Here is a 21,857-nt window from a genome sequence, read left to right on the forward strand (position 1 = left end):
GACAATGCACATGTGAGTAACATGTCCATACACTCCAGGGCACAGAAATATCTAAGTGTGTTACAGGGTGACAGTGGCTAAGGGAGAGAGAGGAACAGGGAGTGGAGCTAGGTAGAAGGCAAGTGAAAAATGGTAAAGGCAGCCAGTGTGATACCTGAAACCAGCTGTGTCTGCCGTGAGTGATGTTAGGATAAAGCATAAAGATTGGGAGACATGGTGCCTCTGCCTAATCATCACCTTTCAGAGGAATGGCTTGCTAGGTCCTCAAGAGAGAGACTCCTGAGTTCTAAGAGGTCATATCCATCTCAGCGCTGCAGCAAGGATTCAGAATCCTCATTCCTTTTGGACCAGTCTTCTCGGAGTGGTCAAGGCTCGTCTTCATCTCGTCTTCAGCTTTAAGTTATGACAAACAGTCATAACTTCTTGAGCGGCATACTTTCTTCCAGGTAGATATGCTGTTCAGTGAATCTGAGGGATGTAAGAAGTAGGCAACCCTGAGCTATCAGAACGGAAGGTAATGTCTGTTCAGTCTTTTAAAAGAGAGTGGGATGGGGTGGATGGAATACATTGAACTGAGAATGTACTATTTTTATAGGTCACAACTTGAACAGATTAGAAGGCTAGGAACCCTACGCTTAGGGAGACCAAGGAGAGACTCTGTTTGTGGTGTCAACAGTAACGATTTGTCAGTTGCTCCCAGGAAAGAGGAGAATCCCGATGTGCTTCTATCTCTATAGGAAGTTCTTCTATCTATATAGGAAGGAGGGATATATGATATTGAGCAAGGAAAGAGAAGACATGGGATGACTAAGGATGTGGCAAGCGCCTTTGAAAAGCAGGAAAAGGAGATAGACTGATGAGATGAAGATAGATTTGATCAGAGAAACCAGGTCCTGTTTGAGAAGCCGGCCTTTGTGTTGAACTTGGAGGTGGAGAGATTCAGCAACCAGGTAAAGAACAGGGTAGAATGACAGATGGGACATCGCAGAAGGAAGAAGCAGCATCCTCAGAAAGTTCCCTGATGGCAGGAAAGAGGCTGACAAGAAGGTATAGAACCCAAGTGGAACCTGTCCTTCAAACAAGGCATGGCAGGAAACCCTGGGTCCTAAATGGAAACACCCAGAGAAAAATGAAAAGGTGGGGTCCCTGCTCAAGTGACCATGAAGGACCATTAAACTAAGCTGGGGATCGTCTGAGCATGGGAATATTCTAACTACCTAGACCTTCTGTCCAATGAAAGGTACAATGGAGGTCAAAGGCTTGGTGAAAGCAATGTCGTTTTATGACACCCTTAGATCCTTATAAGGGATTTGGACTGGGAAGAAATATAATATTAATATTCACATGATAATAGCTAGAAATTTAGGGAGCTAATTATAAAGATCTAATATTAAATGGGAAAATCAAGATAAGTGAATGAGGATAGAGTAATGCTGTAGAATTACTATATTTAGTCTTAGTAAATACAATCATTTCTAACAGTTTTCTATCATCCCCAAGCAATTTGAAATCAAGACATGCTAAATAATCATTGGCCAATGGAAGGCTGCCTGTGTTGACGAATGCATGTATGAAGTCCTCTCTACTACTACCAGTGTTGAAAACACACACACACACACACACTCACACACACACACACACACACACACACACACACACACACATACACACACAAACCAACCCCTCTAAGTCAGCAATTCTCAACCTGTGGATCATCACTCCTTCAGGTCAAATGGTTGGTCCTTTAACAGGAATCACCAAAACCATAAGAAAACACAGATATTTACATTATGAATCATGACAGTAGCAAAATTACAGTTATGAAATAGTAATGAAGGATAATGTTATGGTTGGGGGTCACCACAACATGAGGAACTCTATTAAAGATTCGTGGCATTAGGAAGGTTGAGGACCATTGCTTTAAGTCATCCCAAACTCTTTTTATTATGTATTCCTTTCCAAGTGACTGAGATTCCAGCTGACCCTTTAATTTCCCGGATGATACCATGCTTTTTCACATCATGTTTTGGGAGGTCCTTTGCCCTTTCCTGAACTTATGTGGCAGTCCTACCCAGGTTAGTTTCTACATTTAACCTACAACTTTTAGTTCCTTTTTATCTGCTTTGTGCCGGAGCCACGTGTTAGGCAAACGACCTACCAAAGAGCATGCTCGAGGAGCAATCTATTGCAGAGCTTGACCTATGACCTTTTCTGAAGTGCTGAGATACTGCTGTAAACCTAGTCTTAGAGGCTAGGTTTGCCTAGGTTTTCAATGGTATGACATGGCTTAACTGATTTCCTTATTTTTTTCTTATCCTACATTCTTTAGAGCTTTTCCTTTCTCTTTCTGCTGTCTTCTTGTTAAACAAGCTTTATTTATGGTCCATCCATCTTTCCCTTAACATCTGTCTTGAAAAATGGGCTTAAACACGCACTTCTTTTTTTCCTCAGTAAAGTGATAATAAGTGATACTTGCACATTAAATGGATATGACCTTTCCATAAGCATCTTGGTATTTTCAGCTCTCACAACCCATTTTCATTTCCGGTTAAGAAAATGATCCATTCACATCACTGGCTCATCCTTTTCTTCTTCAAGGTCACATTTTACCCTTCTCTCAATGCTTTTATTGCTAAAAAAAAAAACAACAACAAAAAACCCCAATAATTTGTAAGCTTCATTTTACGTCCCTTGTACTCCCCAAATGTTTCACCAACGTATCAGCTTATTACTTGATTTGTGACAGAATTTGGGTTTAGACGTAGGAAAATTAATGGTGTATGAATTAGCTATCATGATTCATGGAGGTATTTTATAATACTGATAATAAAATATTTACATGAGGAAATGGAGCAGAATTTTTCTTTTTCTAGGAAATTATTTTTAACTCTTACTAACAGTTTACTATTCTCTAATCCAATTTTGTGCTTTAATGATTCCTTCATTCAACTCAATCAAGGTTTATGCTCAAGAGACAGCATGATTATCCGTAATGTCTGCCCCTTTCGCTCTTCATCCACTTGCATCCTTCTTTTTCACAAAAACACTTCAGCTGATACTTGTGGGGGACTCCTTGTAGCCTCCTTTTGGCATTAGGCCTCTGGAAAGGATGGTACATTATGGTAGAAGCATGCAAGCAGAGAAAAGGTGCAGATTCATTTTCTCACAATCCCCTTCAAGAGCACTCTGCCAATGAGTTGGCCTCACCTTCAAAAGCTTCTACTAACTTCCAATAAGGACACTCCTGGAGATTGCCCTTAATATATGGATTGCCGGAGAACACTTGGCAACCAAGCTTAGCCTCTTATAGGCTACTGTAACAGACCACAGGTAGGTGACGTGAAATGATCAGCCTCTTACTTGGCTAGTGTTTCTTCAAGTAAGGAAGGAGCGAAATGCATTTCCTATCAGGGATTTTCACTGCTAGAAGGTAGCTCTTGTGATCTAATCTACCCATAAGAGTCTGTGGTGTAATCTACTCTCAAGGACCCTACCTTTCCACACTATTACTTTCAGATAGACTTTCCATCATATTTAAATAATAAAACCATTTACCTCCATAGCAATAACTCCTCTAATTCAGTCTTCTTTAAATATCTCACTGTTATAAATTACCAAAATATTAATTTGAATTAGAAAAAGAATTCATTTTATTAGAGAATGCAGAAGTCTTTTTTAAATTACTTTATAATTTCATTTATACAACATTTTGGTTGGCTGTGTTTTGTTTTTGTAATAGGCATTATGGGGGACCAATCTCAGGGTCTCACACAGGCAGCTACTTTTCCTCTGAGCTCCATCCCAGATCTTTTAAAAAGCATTGTTATTTTGAGATAGAGCTTCAGAATTGTTCAAGTTGACCCTGAGCTTGCAGCCTTCCAGCTCTATCCTTCTGAGTGGCTGGAAGTACAGGGCTACCCTACCAGACCCAGCATACACTCTTAACTAGAGCTACCATGCCATCTGCTCTGGAAGTCACCGATGTTACTGACCTTACAACCCACAGTTTAGATATGTTTCCATTTCTAAACCTCTCTCCGGATTTGGCCATTCTACCATCTGACGGTATCGGTTTGACGTCTGAATTATTTTTAAAGATTCTATGTATAAATGAGATTTTTGTAATATTTCTCTTTGTATATCTGAGTCATTTCACTCAGTATAATTTCCCCAGGTTAATCTCTGTTGTTACAGATAGTGGGAATTCCTTCTTTTATAAGGCTGAGTAACACTCCTCACCCCATGGTGTGCATATGTGTGTGTTCGTGTGTATGTGTGTGTGTGTATGTGTGTGTGTGTGATTTTCTTTATCCATGTATTGTTGGATATTAAAGTTGACTCTACATCTCTGCTCCTACACATCATGCTACAGGGAATGTGAGAGTACAGTACCTCTTCGAGAACTTGATGTTACTTTATTGTCTTTGGATGTGTGTCTAGAAGTTGGCATTCTAGATCACTTTGTATGGATCTTTCTTTGGAGGATTTCAGACCCCTTTTCTTAATGGCTGTGCCAGTAATTGTATGTCATTAAATTTCATAGTTGTGGAATGCACATGATTTATAAGAGTGTGTACAATTTATAACTATGGGTGAGCACTGAATAGGGCAAATGCAAAGGAGAAGAGGAACTGTTTGTAATCTCTGCTAGGGTCAGTCTAGAGTCATCAAGAGAGGAGTAAAGATTGCCCCCTTGCCACAAGAACACAGCTGAAGTTGATTGCCAGAGATGTGCCCTTGCTCAGCAGCTTTACAGCTAGGCAGTGAGAATTTCAGTTGAAGGCCAAAGGAGCAGGGAGTTTCCCAGTAGTTATGGCGTTGCAGTTGTCATGGGTTTTCCTCGGAGTGAAGAAACACTAATGCAGGTGAAGGGGCTAGAGAGGAAAATGTTGGGGTGAGGAAAACTTTATTTGTATCTCCCCATCACCCCCAAAATGAAAGGAAGGCTCCAAAAGGTCTAGTCAAAAAGATTTTTTTTTCTCCTCACATTATTGCTTTTAGGCTGAACCATGTTTTGAGCACTGGTGAGGTCTAAGGTGGAGTTGCATGCCAATATTTAACTAAAATGGGATGCAGAAGATTTCAGAAGATGACATTTAAGGCATCATCACTGCATCTCTAGAAAATGACAGTTTAGAGTTGTATAACATTTTATCTTTTAAACATCTTCAAGAGTACATTGGTTATAGACGGTGGGGCTCGAAGAAGAATTGTAAGGGAAGAAAAAAATCTTTTCTTCCCATTTTTAAATATTATAACTGAAGACATTATCAAAGGCATATAAGTTCATTTAATGCCATGTTTTTCTGGACTCTGGAGCATTTCATAATGAAATGAAGACCCGAGGAAATGGGAAAGCCTATTTACTTTAATGCTAAGAGTTTCATGAAGAGTGGGAAGCAGAAGAAGTCTAAATGAAAAAAGAGGTTGTGACTTAGCCCATGGTACTAGAGAAATACAAAGCCTGCTTATGAAGATGCTGTTCCATGTCCTGTGTCTTCAAAAAAAAATGCTCCTAGTCATCTGTTGCTGCTGTAGCAGAACACTTCCAAAGGAATAATTTATAAGCCACAGCTGGTTATTTGTCACAGAGTTTTGGAGGCTGAGATATCCAAAATGAAAGTCTGTGTCTGCTACTGACAATTGTGTTGTGTCATTTCACACTGAAGAACATCAGAAGATAACACAAATGAGGGAGGGAAAAACAGAAAGAACTGCACACATCCATGTCATCAGGCACTGGCATCAGTCATAACCCTCATCTGTCTATTGATGACACCAGAGCCCACATTACCTAATCATGTCTTAGCATCTGATTTTTCAACATCTTGCCCTGGGAATTTGGTTTCCAACACTAATTGTGGGACGCTTTCAGCACTTAGCAACAGGCAAAGATGTTGATTCTTCCCTCTCCAAGAGAGGCTTCATGAGTTTCTTTGGAGAAGATCAGAGAATGACCTTTCTGCTTCTGCTGGGTTTTTTTGTTTTGTTTTGTTTTGTTTGTTTTTTTGTTTTTTGTTTTTTGTTTTTTGTCAAATGCCATAGTTTGGGGTAACATGTACTGAGTCTCATTGAGTATAAACCCACCTTTCTATTGGCTCTTATATGACACTGTCATCAGCATCCAAATTCCTTTATGGAAAGAGATATGAACACACCAAATTGTGCCTTTTTAATTGTTCCGGTGAAAGTAAAAAAATCAAAGAGAAAGAATAAAATGGGACAAACTAGCACCAGTTGCTTTGTCTCCTCCCTCTGCCAGCATCACTGTGTTCAGAAGGCTGTGACTATCAACTGTAAGAAAGTGCTGATTCCTTCCTTGTTAAGTTGGCATGGTTTTCGTTGGCAGCCTGCTACTGCAGATGCACTTTGGGATATTGGCCAATATGCTAAAAATGCAGCACTGTTGCTGTTTCTCTGAGTTTAGCATCCCAAAGTGGTTTTTTTCAACTCTTATCTCCCTGGTTTCCTAGCAAGCCTGGCGCATTTAGATGGTGCCATTTGCTCTTACGGTGAAGCTGAGACAAGCTCCACTTTACATTGGTGGCTTATTACCCGTCTTATTCTTGCTGATTCTGTCAATGTTACTTAACCTTTAGTTCTTGTTTTTCCATTAAGACTCAAATGGCTTTGAGTTTCTCTTACTGATTTTAACCAAGCCATAGAAATTCAAACGCATCAGAATTTTACCTTGTTGAACATAGTGAAAAACCAGGGTTAGTTTTGCCATTAAAAAAAGAAAAGAAAAGAAAAAGTCTCCGAGTCTTACAATAAGAAAACAGAGCACTTCAGTCCTAAAGTGTGCATGTGTACATCAGCCCTGTCTTCAAGCAGTAGACCCTGCGGAGGAGTGTGCTTTGCTTCACTAACTCCAGTGTTTGAACATGGCCCACATTACATTTCATCATTTACTCACATGTCAGATGACAATGCGTTTTTATATAACCTTGAGTTACATCATTTCACTTCTGTATTTTCTACTGTATAACTTATTATTTATGACTTTAATAGCTGAAAAACCTAATGTTGGAAATGTTGTGGACAGAGATAATACTGTTATTCCAGTTATGAACTGACCAAGAAAGTCCCTGGGAGGTTAAAAATAAATGTCGTGTTGCTTATTTCTGGTTCTTTTTGTTATTTGCTTTAAATTGATCTAAAATTAGCAGTTTTCTTTTGTCCTTGGGGCTTTTTTGGCATCATCATAAACAATCCCTTTCTGCGTGGAGCCTTTGCCTCTCTGGCGTTGGTAATGGATGGTTCTTGAGCTCAAGTGGAAGAACAATTTATTCAAGGAGTCATTTCACAGTAAACAGCACGGAGGTTAGCATTTCTGAATTCTTGATTCTTCTGCACCTTGGCCTTGCCTTTTTGTTTGTGAGTCACATTAATGAGAGGGAAATGCCTTTCAGTCATCCATCAAAGTGCTTGAAGTGCGAGAGTGTGCTGGTGTCAACATTTAAGCTAAGAATATGCAGTTTAACACATGGACGAGGGACACAGGGATTCATGCACGTGTGTTAATACAGAGATATGCAACTGAGGCCAAAGATAACTTCGAAGTATACTGCACCTGAAGTGACTATATTTGTTCTCAATTAAGGAGTAATTGGAGAGAATTTTAAAATACTCCTGAAGGGGACTAGAAAGATGGCTCAGTGGTTAAAAGCACTGGCAGCTCTTACAGAGGACTCGAGTTTGGTTACCAGGACTCACGTGGCTGCTAACTGTAACTCCAGTCCTAGGGAATGTTATGTCCTCTTCTGGCCTGTACAAGCACTGCATGTGTGTGGTGCACAGACATACACGCAAGCAAAAGACACATGTAGACATATATAAGATTATATATAAATATTTATTTTATTTTTATATATAAATATACTATGTATAGTAAAGTACAGCTGACTTTTATCGTTGGTATTGCCATTGGTACAGCAGGACCTGAAGGATGAAGTTGTGTGGTTTCGACACCTTAGGATTTGGTAGACGCTCACATGAGTAGATTAGTTCTACGGTAGATTTTATAGATAGGAAATACTCTCCAATATTTTATTCATTCATTTATAATGATGGAGAGCAAATGGAGAACTGGCTAGCACCATTACTCAGATATGTTTTGAACCTCTTGCTTTACTTTACTGCAGGATAATGGAGTGTTAATCTTGCATATTCACATGCCACTTGTGTTTTTATTCAGTTCTAAGTATTTTCACAATGGCTCACAATTATTAGCTGTAGAAGAAAAAGGAAAAAGAGAACAGTCTGGGGGGTGCAACTCTCTCTTGTGCATGTGAGCTCTTATAGGCTTGAAGTTTGTGAATAATCAGCCTAGAGGGACTTAGAGGGAGCTGCTATCTCATTCTCTCTCTGTTTTCCAAATCCTCTCATTTGTTAGTTACATAAAAAGAAACAGGGCCGTTAGGAAAAACAAACAAACAAAACAAAAGAAACCAAAACAAACAAAAACCAAACAAACAAGAAATCCACATGGACAATATTTGTAATAAAATCCTGTGCCAAGAAAGTCCTCAAATAAAACTGGAGGGTGACAGGCCACCACTAGCCACAGAACCTACAAGATTATCACCACCCAGGAGAGAGAGAAGGAAGCAAAGGTATTTGGTAACATTAAGTCCTCCAAAGACATCAGATAGTCTTCAGCATGCACAACAGGCCACTTTTCAGCAGAAGTCTGCCATTGAGGTGCTTGTCTTGCCCACCGTCAATGTAATAGTTTTTGTTTTATCCTGCTATATTTTATTTTGTTATATTTTCACATTATCTTTTAGAAGCCTGCTCTTTTCTAATAAAGGACAGAAAAGGAGTGGGTATGGATAGAGGAAGAGGTGGGAAGATACTGGGAGAAGTGGAGGGAGGGAAGCTGGAATCAGGTATATTATGTGAGAGAGGAATCTATTTTCAATAGAACGGAAAGAAAACTCTAATGTTGCAAGAAATACATGTGACGTTTAACAGGCTGACTAATTGCACGGTAATTTCCAGCAAGTTCTTTTTCATTTTATCCTACCCACCATAATAGCAACAGTTGTCTGCTTTTAAAGAGCAAAGCACTGTATCTAATATGAAGGGAGAACTGAATTTGATGATCCATTTTGCTAGGTGGCTGAATTCTCTTTGCCAAAGCATTGAGTTAGCACCATAAAACAGAGAGATATTAGGTGCTGTCATTAGGTGGCCTAATTAGACCAAATATATAAAAATATTTTACATTTTTTAGTGCAAAATATTCGGCTTAATTAATTTCCTTGGCTCTGTTCCAACTGCAGAATTGCATTCTGTTATCCTGAATGTAGACTTCAGCCACTATGGGAAGAGGCACGTTTTACCTCTCCTTTAGTGTTGTGATGAAACTTATGGAATCAGTGAAATAACAGCCTTGGGTTACAACTTTGGGTGGCACACATTTTCCCTCATTATAAAAATTAGTGAAGAAACTAAAATACTTTTTTTTTCCAGAAAAGGTCTCCTGTAGCCCAGGCTAGCCTGGAACTCTTACCCCTCTTACTACCATCTCCCAAATCCTGGGATTATGGGCATGCGCCACCATGCCTGGTTAGAAGGGTTTGTGCACTTGTTTGCTTTGTTTTCTTGCTCAACTCCTTTGCCATTTATTTATTTGCCTCCCTGGGTAGCCCAGGCTGACCTTGAAGGGTCCTCTTGTCTCTATTTTGAATGTGCTGAGATGAGGGACACGCAGCTTCTGTGCACCCTGCCACTGCCCTTTATTATTGTTTGGACTTTCTCCCAACCAGAATGTGTGGTGGATTGTGGGCAGCTAGCGTGGCCTACATGCTAAGCCCAGCCAGGCTTTTCTCAGCCCTACTTAAAAGCCTGTAACTGGAATGCCATCACCACACTTGCGGAAGAAAACTGGTGTACTACGAGTATGCCTTCCAAAACTTCAGTTTTGGGATCAAGTTTTTAAAATGTTGGATAAATAAGTTACTTAATGGTTTACTCTTAACACATTTTTTTTATTAACACATTTTTTTAATTATGTAATCGTCACTGAATATATTTTTCACGAGAATCCCCATTGCCATTTGTTTTCATGAAACACTGTGCATTTCAAAAGCGTATAAAGTGACCAAAATTCTTGGTGTTTAATGGCCTTCAGCTTATGCCTGCTCAGATCTTGGTGTAGGTGTTGTTATAGCCTTTGTCTTTAATGAGAACTGTGAATGTTTCATCCTCACAGACAACGTCTGGAGAAGATGTGCGAGACTTCACAAAGGTGCTGAAGAACAAGTTCAGGTCCAAGAAGTATTTTGCCAAACACCCTCGGCTCGGCTACCTGCCTGTCCAGACCGTGCTGGAAGGAGACAACTTGGAGGCGTGAGTTCTGTTCGAGCATTCAGTCTGTTGAACACTTGCATCCGGTCATTTTTAATGTTAACAACAGAAAAGAAATTACATAGTGTTGAAAAGATTTATGTCCTGGTGAAACATTTTATCTTGAGACAGGTAAATTAGGTCTTCAGCAACAGTTGATTTGTATTACTTGGTTTTTTGTTTGTTTGTTTGTTTTGTTTTGTTTTTTTGCTTGTTTTTTTAATATTGTCACAGCCAGTGTTTTTTTCCTTTCTTTCTTTCTTTCTTTCTTCCTCCCTTCCTTCCTTCCTTCCTTCCTTCCTTCTTTCCTTTCTTCCTTTCTTTTTCTCTTTAGAAATATTTGAATCAAATTGTGGTATCATTTGCTGTTTCATTCTTTCATTTTTCCCTTTCTTTTTCCATTTTTATTAGTTTCAATCTTTTTGTTACAACACCTTTTATTATTTTGTTTTGTTTTGGGGTTCTAGAATGGACCCTGAGCCTTCTATGTGCTAGTCAAGTACGCTACCTTTGAGTTATAGCCCCAGCTCTATTTAGCATCTGTTTAATATAAATTATCAATAATACTTCATTTTGCACTTCAAATACAAATCTTTTCCAAAAATCTCATTTTATGTTTCTTATCAGTCTTCTTGAACATGAAAGCAGCAAAATGCAATAACTTTGTACATTGTATGAATTAGACAAAATTGCTTAAAAGTCTGCATTTTGAGACAAGCATCTTCTGTGAAGTTATAAGAGAACAGAATTACAATCGGATCATAAAAGCTAAAGAAGAAAAGGATCTAGAGCCTGAAATGAGAAGGAAAAAGACTTTTAAAAGTCTTTTTTAAAATGAGCTAGAAGACATGCATGGGCATTTGAAAGCACCAGGCAGTTATCTATTGAGATCAAAGTAGATGTGATATTAAATCATTGAATCACTTTTTAAAATATGTGCATCAATATTTCAACTGCATCCTTTTTCATGTGCCTGAGTTTGCAAGCAAAACACCCTTATAACTAAAAAGCATGCATGTTGAAAAGTGACTTAGGAAGATAGCTGGCATTTACCTCTGGCTTCCACATGTATGTATATACACATGTACGCACACCCAAACAAGTATGTACACCACCCACAAAAACATAAACTTTCCTAATTGTTGCCACACCACACATTTAAACAGATCTTACACATTTGTTTTATCATAAAGAAAGCTTTTTAAATACATTTAGGAAGTGTATTTACCATTTGGTCTTTTATGAATATGCTTTTCCCTTCAAAGACTGTGTGCTTCAAAGAATTCTTCTTTAGTATCCAATACATAGTTTGACTTGGTGGACACCTGATGAAATTTTACTTCTGCTCTGATCACATGTAATTAACCTTTGCGGTAGCTATTTGTGGCATATAATATTATAGATATAGTACCACTTATCCCTAGGGTCTAGGAGGGAATATAATAGATTTGTACTGAGCAATGCTGCCTTTCACTCCTTTGATAAGTCATTCTTGTTTTGAATCCCAAATATCTCCATCCTTCACATGGGCCATAGACAGATGGATATTTCACACACCTTTTAAACGTTTTAAATACTTTGCCTTTCAACATCAAAATAATCATGAGATTCAATTTGTACGTGCACGCTTGAGTTCATCTGTATGTTTGGAGGCCAGAGATCGATGTAGATTGTCATGTTCAGTTGCTGTCACCTTATTTTTTGAGACAGAGTCTCTCACTAAATCCTCAGCTTGCCAGCTGAGCAAGGCTGGCCAGGAAGTCCCAGGCATCCTCCAGTCTCTGCCTCCTGAGTGCTGAGATCATAGGCGACCAGGTTCTCTTGTGGGTTCTGGAGACCGAATTTGGGTCCCTGACACTTGCAGGGTGCATGCTTTACTGACTGAGCCATATCCAGGGCCCCTAAAGTGACATTTGTAAAACTAAAAATTAGCAGAAAACCTTGTAAAATAATTTCCCTCTGTGAGTTTGATACACTATCCTGAAATGCCTTGCCCCACTTAACATAAATTTCCCATCATTTTCCAAGAGGGATACCAGAAGAAGAAAGGAAGGGGCGTTGGATCAAAGTGGATGCCACATGATCCCCTCTGAACAAGATTTATGAGCTACTAGATAGTGTGGGCAGTTTTCTTCTTCAAACCCTACAGAGAGCTCTGTGGATTTGCTGTAGTGCGTTTTTCTGCTGAGCCCTTTTCTGCTACAAGGTCACTTAATCTTCCAGTAGAACAATTTATGTGAGTGGGTAGTTTTTGTTACTGTTTTTTTTTTAAGTTTGATTTCATTTATTTTCTTACTTATGGGAGGAGAACATTGGAGAAAAAAAACCACTGAAGTGGCGAAGGTGTTAAAGTTATTTATGGCTCTGGTTAGAACGTTCCTTTGCTTCTTTCCCTTTCATCTTTGCAAATGTAGTGTTTTATCTGCTGACCAGTAGTCAGCCATGCAGGCATGCGTGAAGGGACTTTACCGGAAAAAGCATGTATTACTAAATGGGCATAAGCATGCCCATGCTGCCACTTCTTCAGTTAATTTGACAAATCCGTATGCAAGAATTTTCAAAATGAGAATAAATGAGTAAAAACTAAAGAGTGTCCTATTCATAATAGTGTGGGCAGATATGCTAAAATGGTGGCAAAAGTAACCTGAGTCCTCTGGGAGATTATCATTGGCTGGAGAAATCCTAAAGGTGATAAAGAACAAGAGACACCTGCTCCTGGTATTGGGTGAAGCATTCACAGTGAACTCTACCGCTCTGAGGATTTTACCATAGTGAGACTCCACTCGGAGCAGGTGCAATTGTGGAGATGGATCCCAGGGCTGGGAGGGACGGATAGCTGTGGTGAGGCCAGCCTGAGTCATGCCCTGAGAGTTTGGAGTGCTCAGTGGTAGAGGAAAAGACTTACTGGCCAAATGAATCATTTCCAAAAGCCCAGCTTAAAGCTCTAAGAGGAAACTAGCATCAAAAACGAAGAACAAGAGACACAAAGGCCAGATCCAAAGAACCTTGTTACCTATACCAGTGTCTTCAGAGTGTATCCTGAAAGTGATGGGGAACTTTGTGAGTTCACAGGTAATGTAAAGGGAAAAGAATGGTAGATGGTTCAGGAAAAGTGATGACATAAAATTAAGCATCAGAAAATGAACTTCATTAGGAGCCAGGAGGCTTCACAAGCACAAGATTTAGGGTCATGTCTCAAGGTGGGGGAGGGTTCACTACCACATGTCTTGAGGTGGTGAAGCACTATAAGGGACAATACATTATATTAGAAGCAACACAATGGAGCCATGAGATGGGAGAGCATTGTGGAAGCATTAAGACAGTTGGCTTGGGAACTAAGGAGTAGTTAACAGCATTAGCTGCTCTCTTAGAGGGCCCAGTTCAGTTCCCAGCAGCTATGTTGGGCAGCTTACAACCTGTAACTTGTACTCCAGGGCTTCTGATACCCTCTCCTAGCCTCCGGAGGCACCCACACACATCTGGCATGTACACATAGGGCTTAGACACAGAGGCATATACACAGACAAGTGAAGAAGTCTTGAAAAGAAAGTTACCTTGATGTGACAGAGTTTGAGAGGGAGTTCGCCATTACAGATAGCAGGGTGGAGGCGGGAAGTGTACAATCCAGAGAGTAGAGAAGTTGGGGAGCTTGGCCATAGCTGCACGTGAAGAGAGAAGGAAGTCTATTTGTTTACCTCTTCACATACTTATGAAGACATAAGAACCAAACAGTGTCAGGGACTTGTCAACGCACTATCTCAGAAGACAGACCGGAGTGGGCGCCATGTCTGGTCTTCCAGCAGTACACTGCAATCTAACAGCTTTAGAGGCAAAAGAACAGAACTATGAGAAGGCGGCTGGGAATCTGTGTCATTAAAGGGATCACCAGGTTCTTTTATAGACTTAGTTAACATTTTAGAGTCTGATTCTTCTCATATAATATGAAGTTGGTCAAAACTCCCTGCCAAGCTGCTACACTGTAATGCAGGAAGGAGCTCAGTTATTACATCAATGGTAACTCACTGGCTGGCATTGCCTTTGTCTTATTTATTAGTTATTACCTACATTTGGGTTCTGGGATGGCACCCAGGACCTCATTCACGCAGGACAAGCAGTCTGTCAAGTGAGCTCAACCCTCCTTACCCATAGGTCCTAAGCATAAATAAAGTACTTTGATGCTGTTCTTTCTTCCTACAGAACTAAGTGTGAGTGTTGATCACAGTTTCTCCCTACAAATCAAATCCCCTGAAGGCAAAGCAACCTAACCTTTGGCTTTATATTTCTATTTCCTTTCTTTGATATTTTCCATAAAAATGTTTTTCTTTCAACCCAGGTTTCTGCCCCCTCCATTCTTAGATCACGAATCACTTTTGTGGCAACAATCTACTTCCTAAGAATCAGTATGTATGTGTGCGAGTGTGATACACACCACACACACACACACACACACACACACACACACACACTTCTTTTGTAAGCTGATATTGAATGTTGTCCTACACTTGAGTTTCAGAGATAATCTCTTCAGCAGTTGCTGGTTTAGGAAGTGTGGTGTGGATCTGTCTGTCTCTTGAATTTACTGCCCCTATTTCAATGGCAGTGAGAAATAGTTATATGATAAAGGTGCAGGGTAGTTCTGTTGGTCCCTTGTCCCTGCGTCTCCTTTACACTTGCGCACTTAACTCTTATTTACAGAGTAGGTATTTAGACAAACATAGAAGATGAATGCGCATTTTTGAAAGTAGGTCTAACGAAAATTAGCTTCAGACCCTGTAAGATGACCTTCCATCTCTTTAGTTTCTGCCGTGCACACATCATCTTGTGCTTCATGGCAGGAGATAATGAGATCATTAACCATATCTCAAGTAGGCACATATAACAGAAAAGGAAGTCTAGAATGGTTTTGCTTGAATCAGCATTAGCTTTTTTCAAGAGACTTTACATAATTAGGCAGAGTACTAATCTTCCTTTGTGCTTTGAAATTTCTGCATTCATCAGGTACTTCATCATTGCTGTCCCTCAAAAGTTAAAATTTCGACTACCATTAAATTGGGACAAATTGTTTGAGTGGCATTTCATGGAGATTTGGGGTTCCCAGGAGTCTGAGAGGCCAGGGCTGCCCCAACATTGCGGGACCCAAGATCCTGGCTCAAGCGGAACTCCTTTGCCCACCTAGTTTCCTGGCGTGAACTTGTAGGTAATAGCATCATACTGGATGGTGCCAGAGAAGACCTAGAAGATGCTGTCCTAGAGAAGTCACTCTCAGTGAGCTGATGAGGCGACTCTGAGTAGGACATGGGTAGGCAGAAAGGCTTCTCTCTTCTTAGTGTATCAAAGTGGAGAAACTTGTTGTACACCTGATTTGAACTTTTATATTTCTGAATGAAGAGCCAGAAAATCATTTTTACTTCATTTCTGATATTGATAGGGTAGTAACTAGGTAATAAATCCAGCTTTCTTATCAAGTGTCTTCTCAAAAACAACAAAAACAAAACAAAAAATAATAATAATAATTGTATCTCCCTTGGAACGTTCTAGGACATTATCTTTGAACAGCCTATAATCGGGGGTGATTTGTAGCACATCCTGCTGATCTTCTCAGTCTGACTGTGTTAAAATGTGATTACTGTCTTGAAATACATATGTTGTAAGAGCTGTGAAAGTTGCCTTTGATCTCCCCAGTGGTGAATATCAAGATAGTCCAGTGTGAGTAGAGTTGTGAGTAGTCCGCCTCCTTCTGCCTTTGTCTGAACTCACTCTAAATGTTTGTTCTGTGCCTTTTGTCTCCCTGTCCCCTCTCTGCAGTCCTATCACGCTCATCAGTATGTGGCCAGAGCACTATGAGTGAGTATTCACATGCCCCACGCACAGGAGGGGAGTTCTGATCAGGAGTGCTAGCACGGGCCTAAACCACTACCACTTTCACATCCCGGGTGACAATGCTGGCGGTTTCTTTGCATGACAGTCATTACTTAACTAACCTTCTAACTGGTAACATCTGTCAATACTGAGAATAAAGCCCTTGCCTTTTTTTTTTTTTTTCTCTCTCTCTCTCTTTACAGCCCCTCTCAGTCCCCTCAGCTATTTCATGATGACACCCACTCAAGAATAGAGCAATACGCCACACGGTAAGAGACTGCTAGTCACCCCCCAACCCCCGCTCTGCCACTCGGAATGTTTCTGCTTTTGTAGTAATTCACTGATGCCGACAGCTCTTGATGTGGGAATGTATTTGCCAAAGTCATGCTTCCATTACATGTGGAACCCGGGCCCTTATCTTTTTACTGTGTGATTTGCACTTTACCAAACACCTGCTATGTACTCTATGAAGAGCAGATTTCAATAGGCTGCCATTACAGAGCTACGGAGACTCCAAACATCGAGCAGACAGGGTTCACATAATATAACCTAGTTCTGTGAATGAAAGTAGTGATTGGAACCACTCTCAGGAGACCGTGCACATAGGAATTGCAATATGTAATTAAACCTACGCTGATGTTTGATTATTAGAATTTGTTTTCAAATCCCTACACAATGCAAAATATAGGCCTGCACGTACTGTGGAAAACTTGCAAGGAAGTATTTAATACGAACCATTGATGTTTCTAGAAGCTAGCTGTATCCAAATCTCTAGTTTAAGTACCATTAAAAGTGTTAACATTAAGACTGAATTGAGACTAAATCAAGTTTTTGGAGCTGCTAGATAAGATGCTATAAAAGAATAGGCCTTATTTACCGAGTCACAGAAGGGAGAGCAGGTGAGAGATGACATAGTGCTGAAAATCATGGTAACACAGAGACCAGTTGCTCAGGAGTTGGTTTACATTCCAGGTCAAGAGAACTCATGCTGAATCTTCAGACCCGAGAGGAGCATAATTAGATTTGTAATGCAAAGGTTACCCCACTTGAGTGGAGACCAGCTAGAGGGTCTGGGAGCTCAAGGAGAGGACCACACTGTGTATAAGACAACAGCCTCCAGGCCCTAAGTGCGTGCTGATCAAATTTCAGCTCACCAGTAAAGGGGGTTGTGATTTCACCACTGTGCGAGGTTTAGGTCATTTTCTGTCTGGTCAGAATTAATGTAGATTTAAAAATAAGCGAGCATGCTTCTGGATGACCAAGGTGGTTGTGGCCGATTGATATCATTTCCTCATTTTTGTATTTTCAGACTGGCCCAGATGGAAAGGACAAATGGATCTTTCCTAACTGACAGCAGCTCTACCACAGGAAGCGTGTAAGTGCACCATGAATTGAGTCTGCCAAGGAGGCTATCTGAAAGGGTTTTGTTTTGAAAAGGTATCTTGGTGGTTGGGGACTAGGAAGGTCACAAAAGTCACACCATGCAACAGAACCTCTTTACAGAGATTTATTGGGGAGGTCAGGGGGAGGCAAAAGGCTGCCTCTGAGTGGGGATAGAAAAACAGAGAAATAGACCAGGGCATGATGGTGGACTTTGTAGGACACATGAAACATGCACGTAGGGAAAAGACGTGATGGTGGGGATGTGTCGTATTAGTACTGACTGGGGCCATTGAAGGCAGGAAGGAACCTGGTTCTGAAGTGTGGGAGGCTCCTTGTGTGATGGTCTCAGAAATAATCTTCAGGAACCATGGCCTCTGAGTTGTGATCCCAACCAAAATTGATGTGTGTTTCCAAAAAGCCTATGCACAGTTCAAGCACTTGTTAATGTTTTCTTTTTAAAATTATTATCATTATTCTCTTTTCCACATACAGTTACGTTTATTACACATATCCACAACAAATTAGACACAGCAAAAAGAACCACGAAACAATCAGGAATGATATAAATGTTATATTTGTGGTGTTTTCACTTCAAGTTTTTAAGCCATATTAGTGTAAATGAAATGTTTATTTGCAATCGGATTGGTGTATAATAATAATAATACAATATTTACATTTATTTTTGTGAATGTGGATATGTTGTGTTTGCATTTGTGTGGGAGTGTATACATTTATACGTAGGTTCATATGTTTGCACGTATATGTGGACGACATGAATCAACATCAGGTGTCTTTCTCACTTGCTCTCCACTTTATTTATTTATTTATTTATTTATTTATTTATTTATTGAGACAGCGTACTTCAATGAAAATGGTTCTTTATTTAGCTAGGCTGGCCAGCCAGTAAGCTCTAGAGATCAGGGCTAGCAATCTCAGCTCAGCTAATCATGCTTCCATTGCTAGCATGTGACCAACTGAGTCTTCTATCCAGCCCATAATATTGTTGTTCATTGATAGTTTCAAGATGCTCATTCACAGGATTGACACACTTTTGTAGATTCCTCTTTTTTCTGCTTACTCACATATTCATCATAGTCTCTACCCCTAGCAATGCTGTCCGCACGTGCTTGGACACATTCTCCCTACCACTTATTGGAAAGTCATACCCTTGAAAATATTTCATTTTATTAGGGAGTGGGAAAGGCCTGGTTGGCTTTAGAATGTCTTTTCAGATAGCTTCACAGCCAGGTATTTTATGTCTGGTTTCCTTACTTGCACATCTTCAGCCTGGTTGTGGAATGTTCTTGGCAAACATCTTCTCTCCGATGGTACCACTGTAGTAGATCTTTTTTCTTTGGAACTTGTCTTGACCTTGTTTTTCACGTTAGTTATGAGGTAATGTGTGAAAGGCTTCTACAGTTTCACGTGGGTGTGACTGGTGGGCTCATTATGGTTTGACCAGGCAGGGAGCCCAAGAGAAACAGAGAAGCTATAGAATATAGTGTGGCCAGGCGTGGTGGCGCACGCCTTTAATCCCAGCCCTCGAGAGGCAGAGGCGGGTGGATCGCTGTGAGTTCGAGGACAGTGTGGTCTACAAAGCCCTAGGAAAGCCAGGGCTACACAGAGAAACCCTGTCTCAAAAAAAAAAACCCTATGTATATATATGCATATATATGTATGTATAGTGTGTGTGTGCATACGTGTGTGTGTGTGTGTTGTGTGTGTGTGTGTAGTGTATATATATATAGTGTGTGTGTGTAGTGTGTATATATGTAGTGTGTGTAGTGTATATATATATATATATATATATTGTGTGTGTGTGTGTGTGTGTACATGTGTGTGCACATGTTTTTGACTTACAAAGACTAAAAAAAAGCCAAGTAGAATACCTTAAGCTGCTGGTTCTCAACTTTCCTAATGCTGCAACCCTTTAGTATAGTTTTTCATGTTGTGGTGACTCCCCAACTATAAAATTATTTTGTTACTACTTCATAACTAATTTTGCTATAATTGTGATTCATAATATAAATATTCAATATGCAATCTCTATGAAAGGGTCATTGGACCCTCAAAGGGGTTGCAACCCTCAGGTTGAGAACCAGTTATCACTTTGATAAAGAACACTTATGCTGAGCATTTTTTTACACTACATTCCCTCAGTTATCATTAAGCTTATAAATGAAAGCTCTTGGGAATTTTTCCAATTTTAAGTCTCAAAGTTTGACACCCTAACACTTAGCCATTCAATACAGTCATGACTTAGGCATTTTATTCAGGTGTTATGAGCCAGAAACCAGTTCCAGCTCAAAACAATAAAGTATTTGCACTGTTCTTTCATATGTAACCTACTAATAGGCATTTCATATAAAGTAATTAAGTATCTTAAATATCTTTTAAATCAATCAAATTCTCACCAGTGTTAGAAGTATCTGGGAATTAAATGAAATTTAAAAAATAGTTAAGTATTTAACTTCTTTAAGCTGTGTTTACATTATTATGTAATGTTCAAATTTAATATATACTGTCTTAAAATTAAAATAAAAATGATCTTTAATTTTATTACTAATGTTTCATAACAGAAAAGATAACCAAATGATTAGAGGCTGAACAGATTCCATACACAGCTATTTGATGTGGTGATTCAGTCAACAGATATTTATTTTATTCCTAGAATATGGTGGAGTGATGGTGCCACTTGTGAGAGTCAGTTGTTAATATTTTCAGGAAGTTTGTACGCTGTTTGGTTGAGCCCTATTCAGATCAGTGTATCCTCACATGCATGTGCAGTTACGATTAATTTTTAAGAGACAGTGCTCAGAACCCACCAGCCTTGTTTTTGTTGTTGTTTGTTTGTTTGTTTGTTTGTTTTATTATTTGGTTTGTTCCCTCTTTTTTAGACAGAATTTTAATATGCGATACACATAGGCCTCAGATTTCTAATCTGCCTCACCCTCTGAAGTATTCTGATGACAAGCATGTGCTACCACATCACTCTTCCTCATTTTATACTTTGGCCCTGGGATATGTTTAGTGATGTGATATGCAGGTGTGTGTCTTCTGCACACTCTATTGAATATTGAGCTTGCCGTTGCCCACCATGGAAGTCCTCCAACCACAGAGCTAGGAAAGACCATTCACCAGTGCTTTCTTGTTTTTGTTTGTTTAGCTGGGTTTTGTGCCTTCAGCAATAGCCAACAAATCTGTAGGTTGAGGTGCCTTTGATCCCTCAAATTGGACCATGGAAACAAGTTCCTATCCCCCTCCCCCAAATGTTCCCTTTCATGAACTTTCATTGTTTATTGTGCCTTCATATTACATAGGATAGGTGGATAGATAGATAGATAGATAGATAGATAGATAGATAGATAGATAGATAGATAGATAGATAGATTTCCTGGAGTATAAACCAGTTTCCCAGCATTTGGCGCCTACACACATCCAATCCCAAGCACTCCCTGTGTCTCTGAAAGCCTGACTCTGGATGATTTAAAGAAGCCTGACTCTGGATGATTTAAGGAAGCCTGACTCTGGACGATTTATGGGGGCGTTAGTTTTAAGGCAACTAAGTATGTTTGTAGGAGGAGTTAATCATACGCATCTTAGGAAGGAACAGGACCCAGGACAGCCCTAGGGACCCTTAGGCAACAGTTCTTGAAGCCATTACCAGGTCCTCACACCACCTGCTTTCTGTGGTTGGGTGACACTATTTTATGTGGATCAAAGTGGGGTTTGGCCATGGTTTACATTGAAATTGCTGTTTGTACATCTGAAACCTAGAATAGAGCATTGGTTTTAAAAGGTCATCAAGTGAAGCCCAGCTCTTTTATCATGTGATAGGAACTAATTTTGTAATGTAGATCGTATTTTCTAAATGTACCAGCTACAGTATAATTATATTCCATCTAATGATACTTCTTGGTACCAGCCTACATTTAAAAACTACTTTCTATTTCTACATGATGCACACTATTGATATTTAATGACCCTAATCTGGCGCATGATTTAGCACCTACATAATGAGGGTGCTCTTGGTTTTTATTATGCACAATTAAAGACTAGAATGTATCAATTTTTATATTTAACCTTTAAGACTAATAATCTATGAAAAACATTTAAGGGCAAGATTTTATGTTACATGTAAAATATTTCTATTTTTAAAAAAAGTTTTTTACAGAGATAACCTTAATTCTCTTCCAGACACCACAACAAACAAACTAAAAATGTAGTTAGTGGCCTTGATAATTATAGCAGCACACTATACA

At 39.5% G+C, this 21,857-nt stretch overlaps 1 protein-coding gene across 10 annotated transcripts in view; it reads left to right on the forward strand.

Annotated features, from left to right (window-relative positions):
* The window catches only part of UTRN (utrophin), a 490,767-nt gene that overhangs the window by 449,086 nt on the left and 19,824 nt on the right, over positions 1-21,857 (forward strand). For all 10 annotated transcript variants that reach the window (XM_084777015.1, XM_084777016.1, XM_084777011.1 and 7 more), the window contains 4 exons: positions 10,220-10,356; positions 16,159-16,197; positions 16,416-16,481; positions 17,522-17,587. In XM_084777015.1, coding sequence (XP_084633141.1) covers positions 10,220-10,356; positions 16,159-16,197; positions 16,416-16,481; positions 17,522-17,587 — 308 coding nt within the window. The remainder of the gene's footprint in view (positions 1-10,219; positions 10,357-16,158; positions 16,198-16,415; positions 16,482-17,521; positions 17,588-21,857) is intronic.

This window comes from Acomys minous, assembly GCF_964271855.1.
Source record: "Acomys minous genome assembly, chromosome: 3".
Lineage (NCBI taxonomy): Eukaryota > Metazoa > Chordata > Mammalia > Rodentia > Muridae > Acomys > Acomys minous.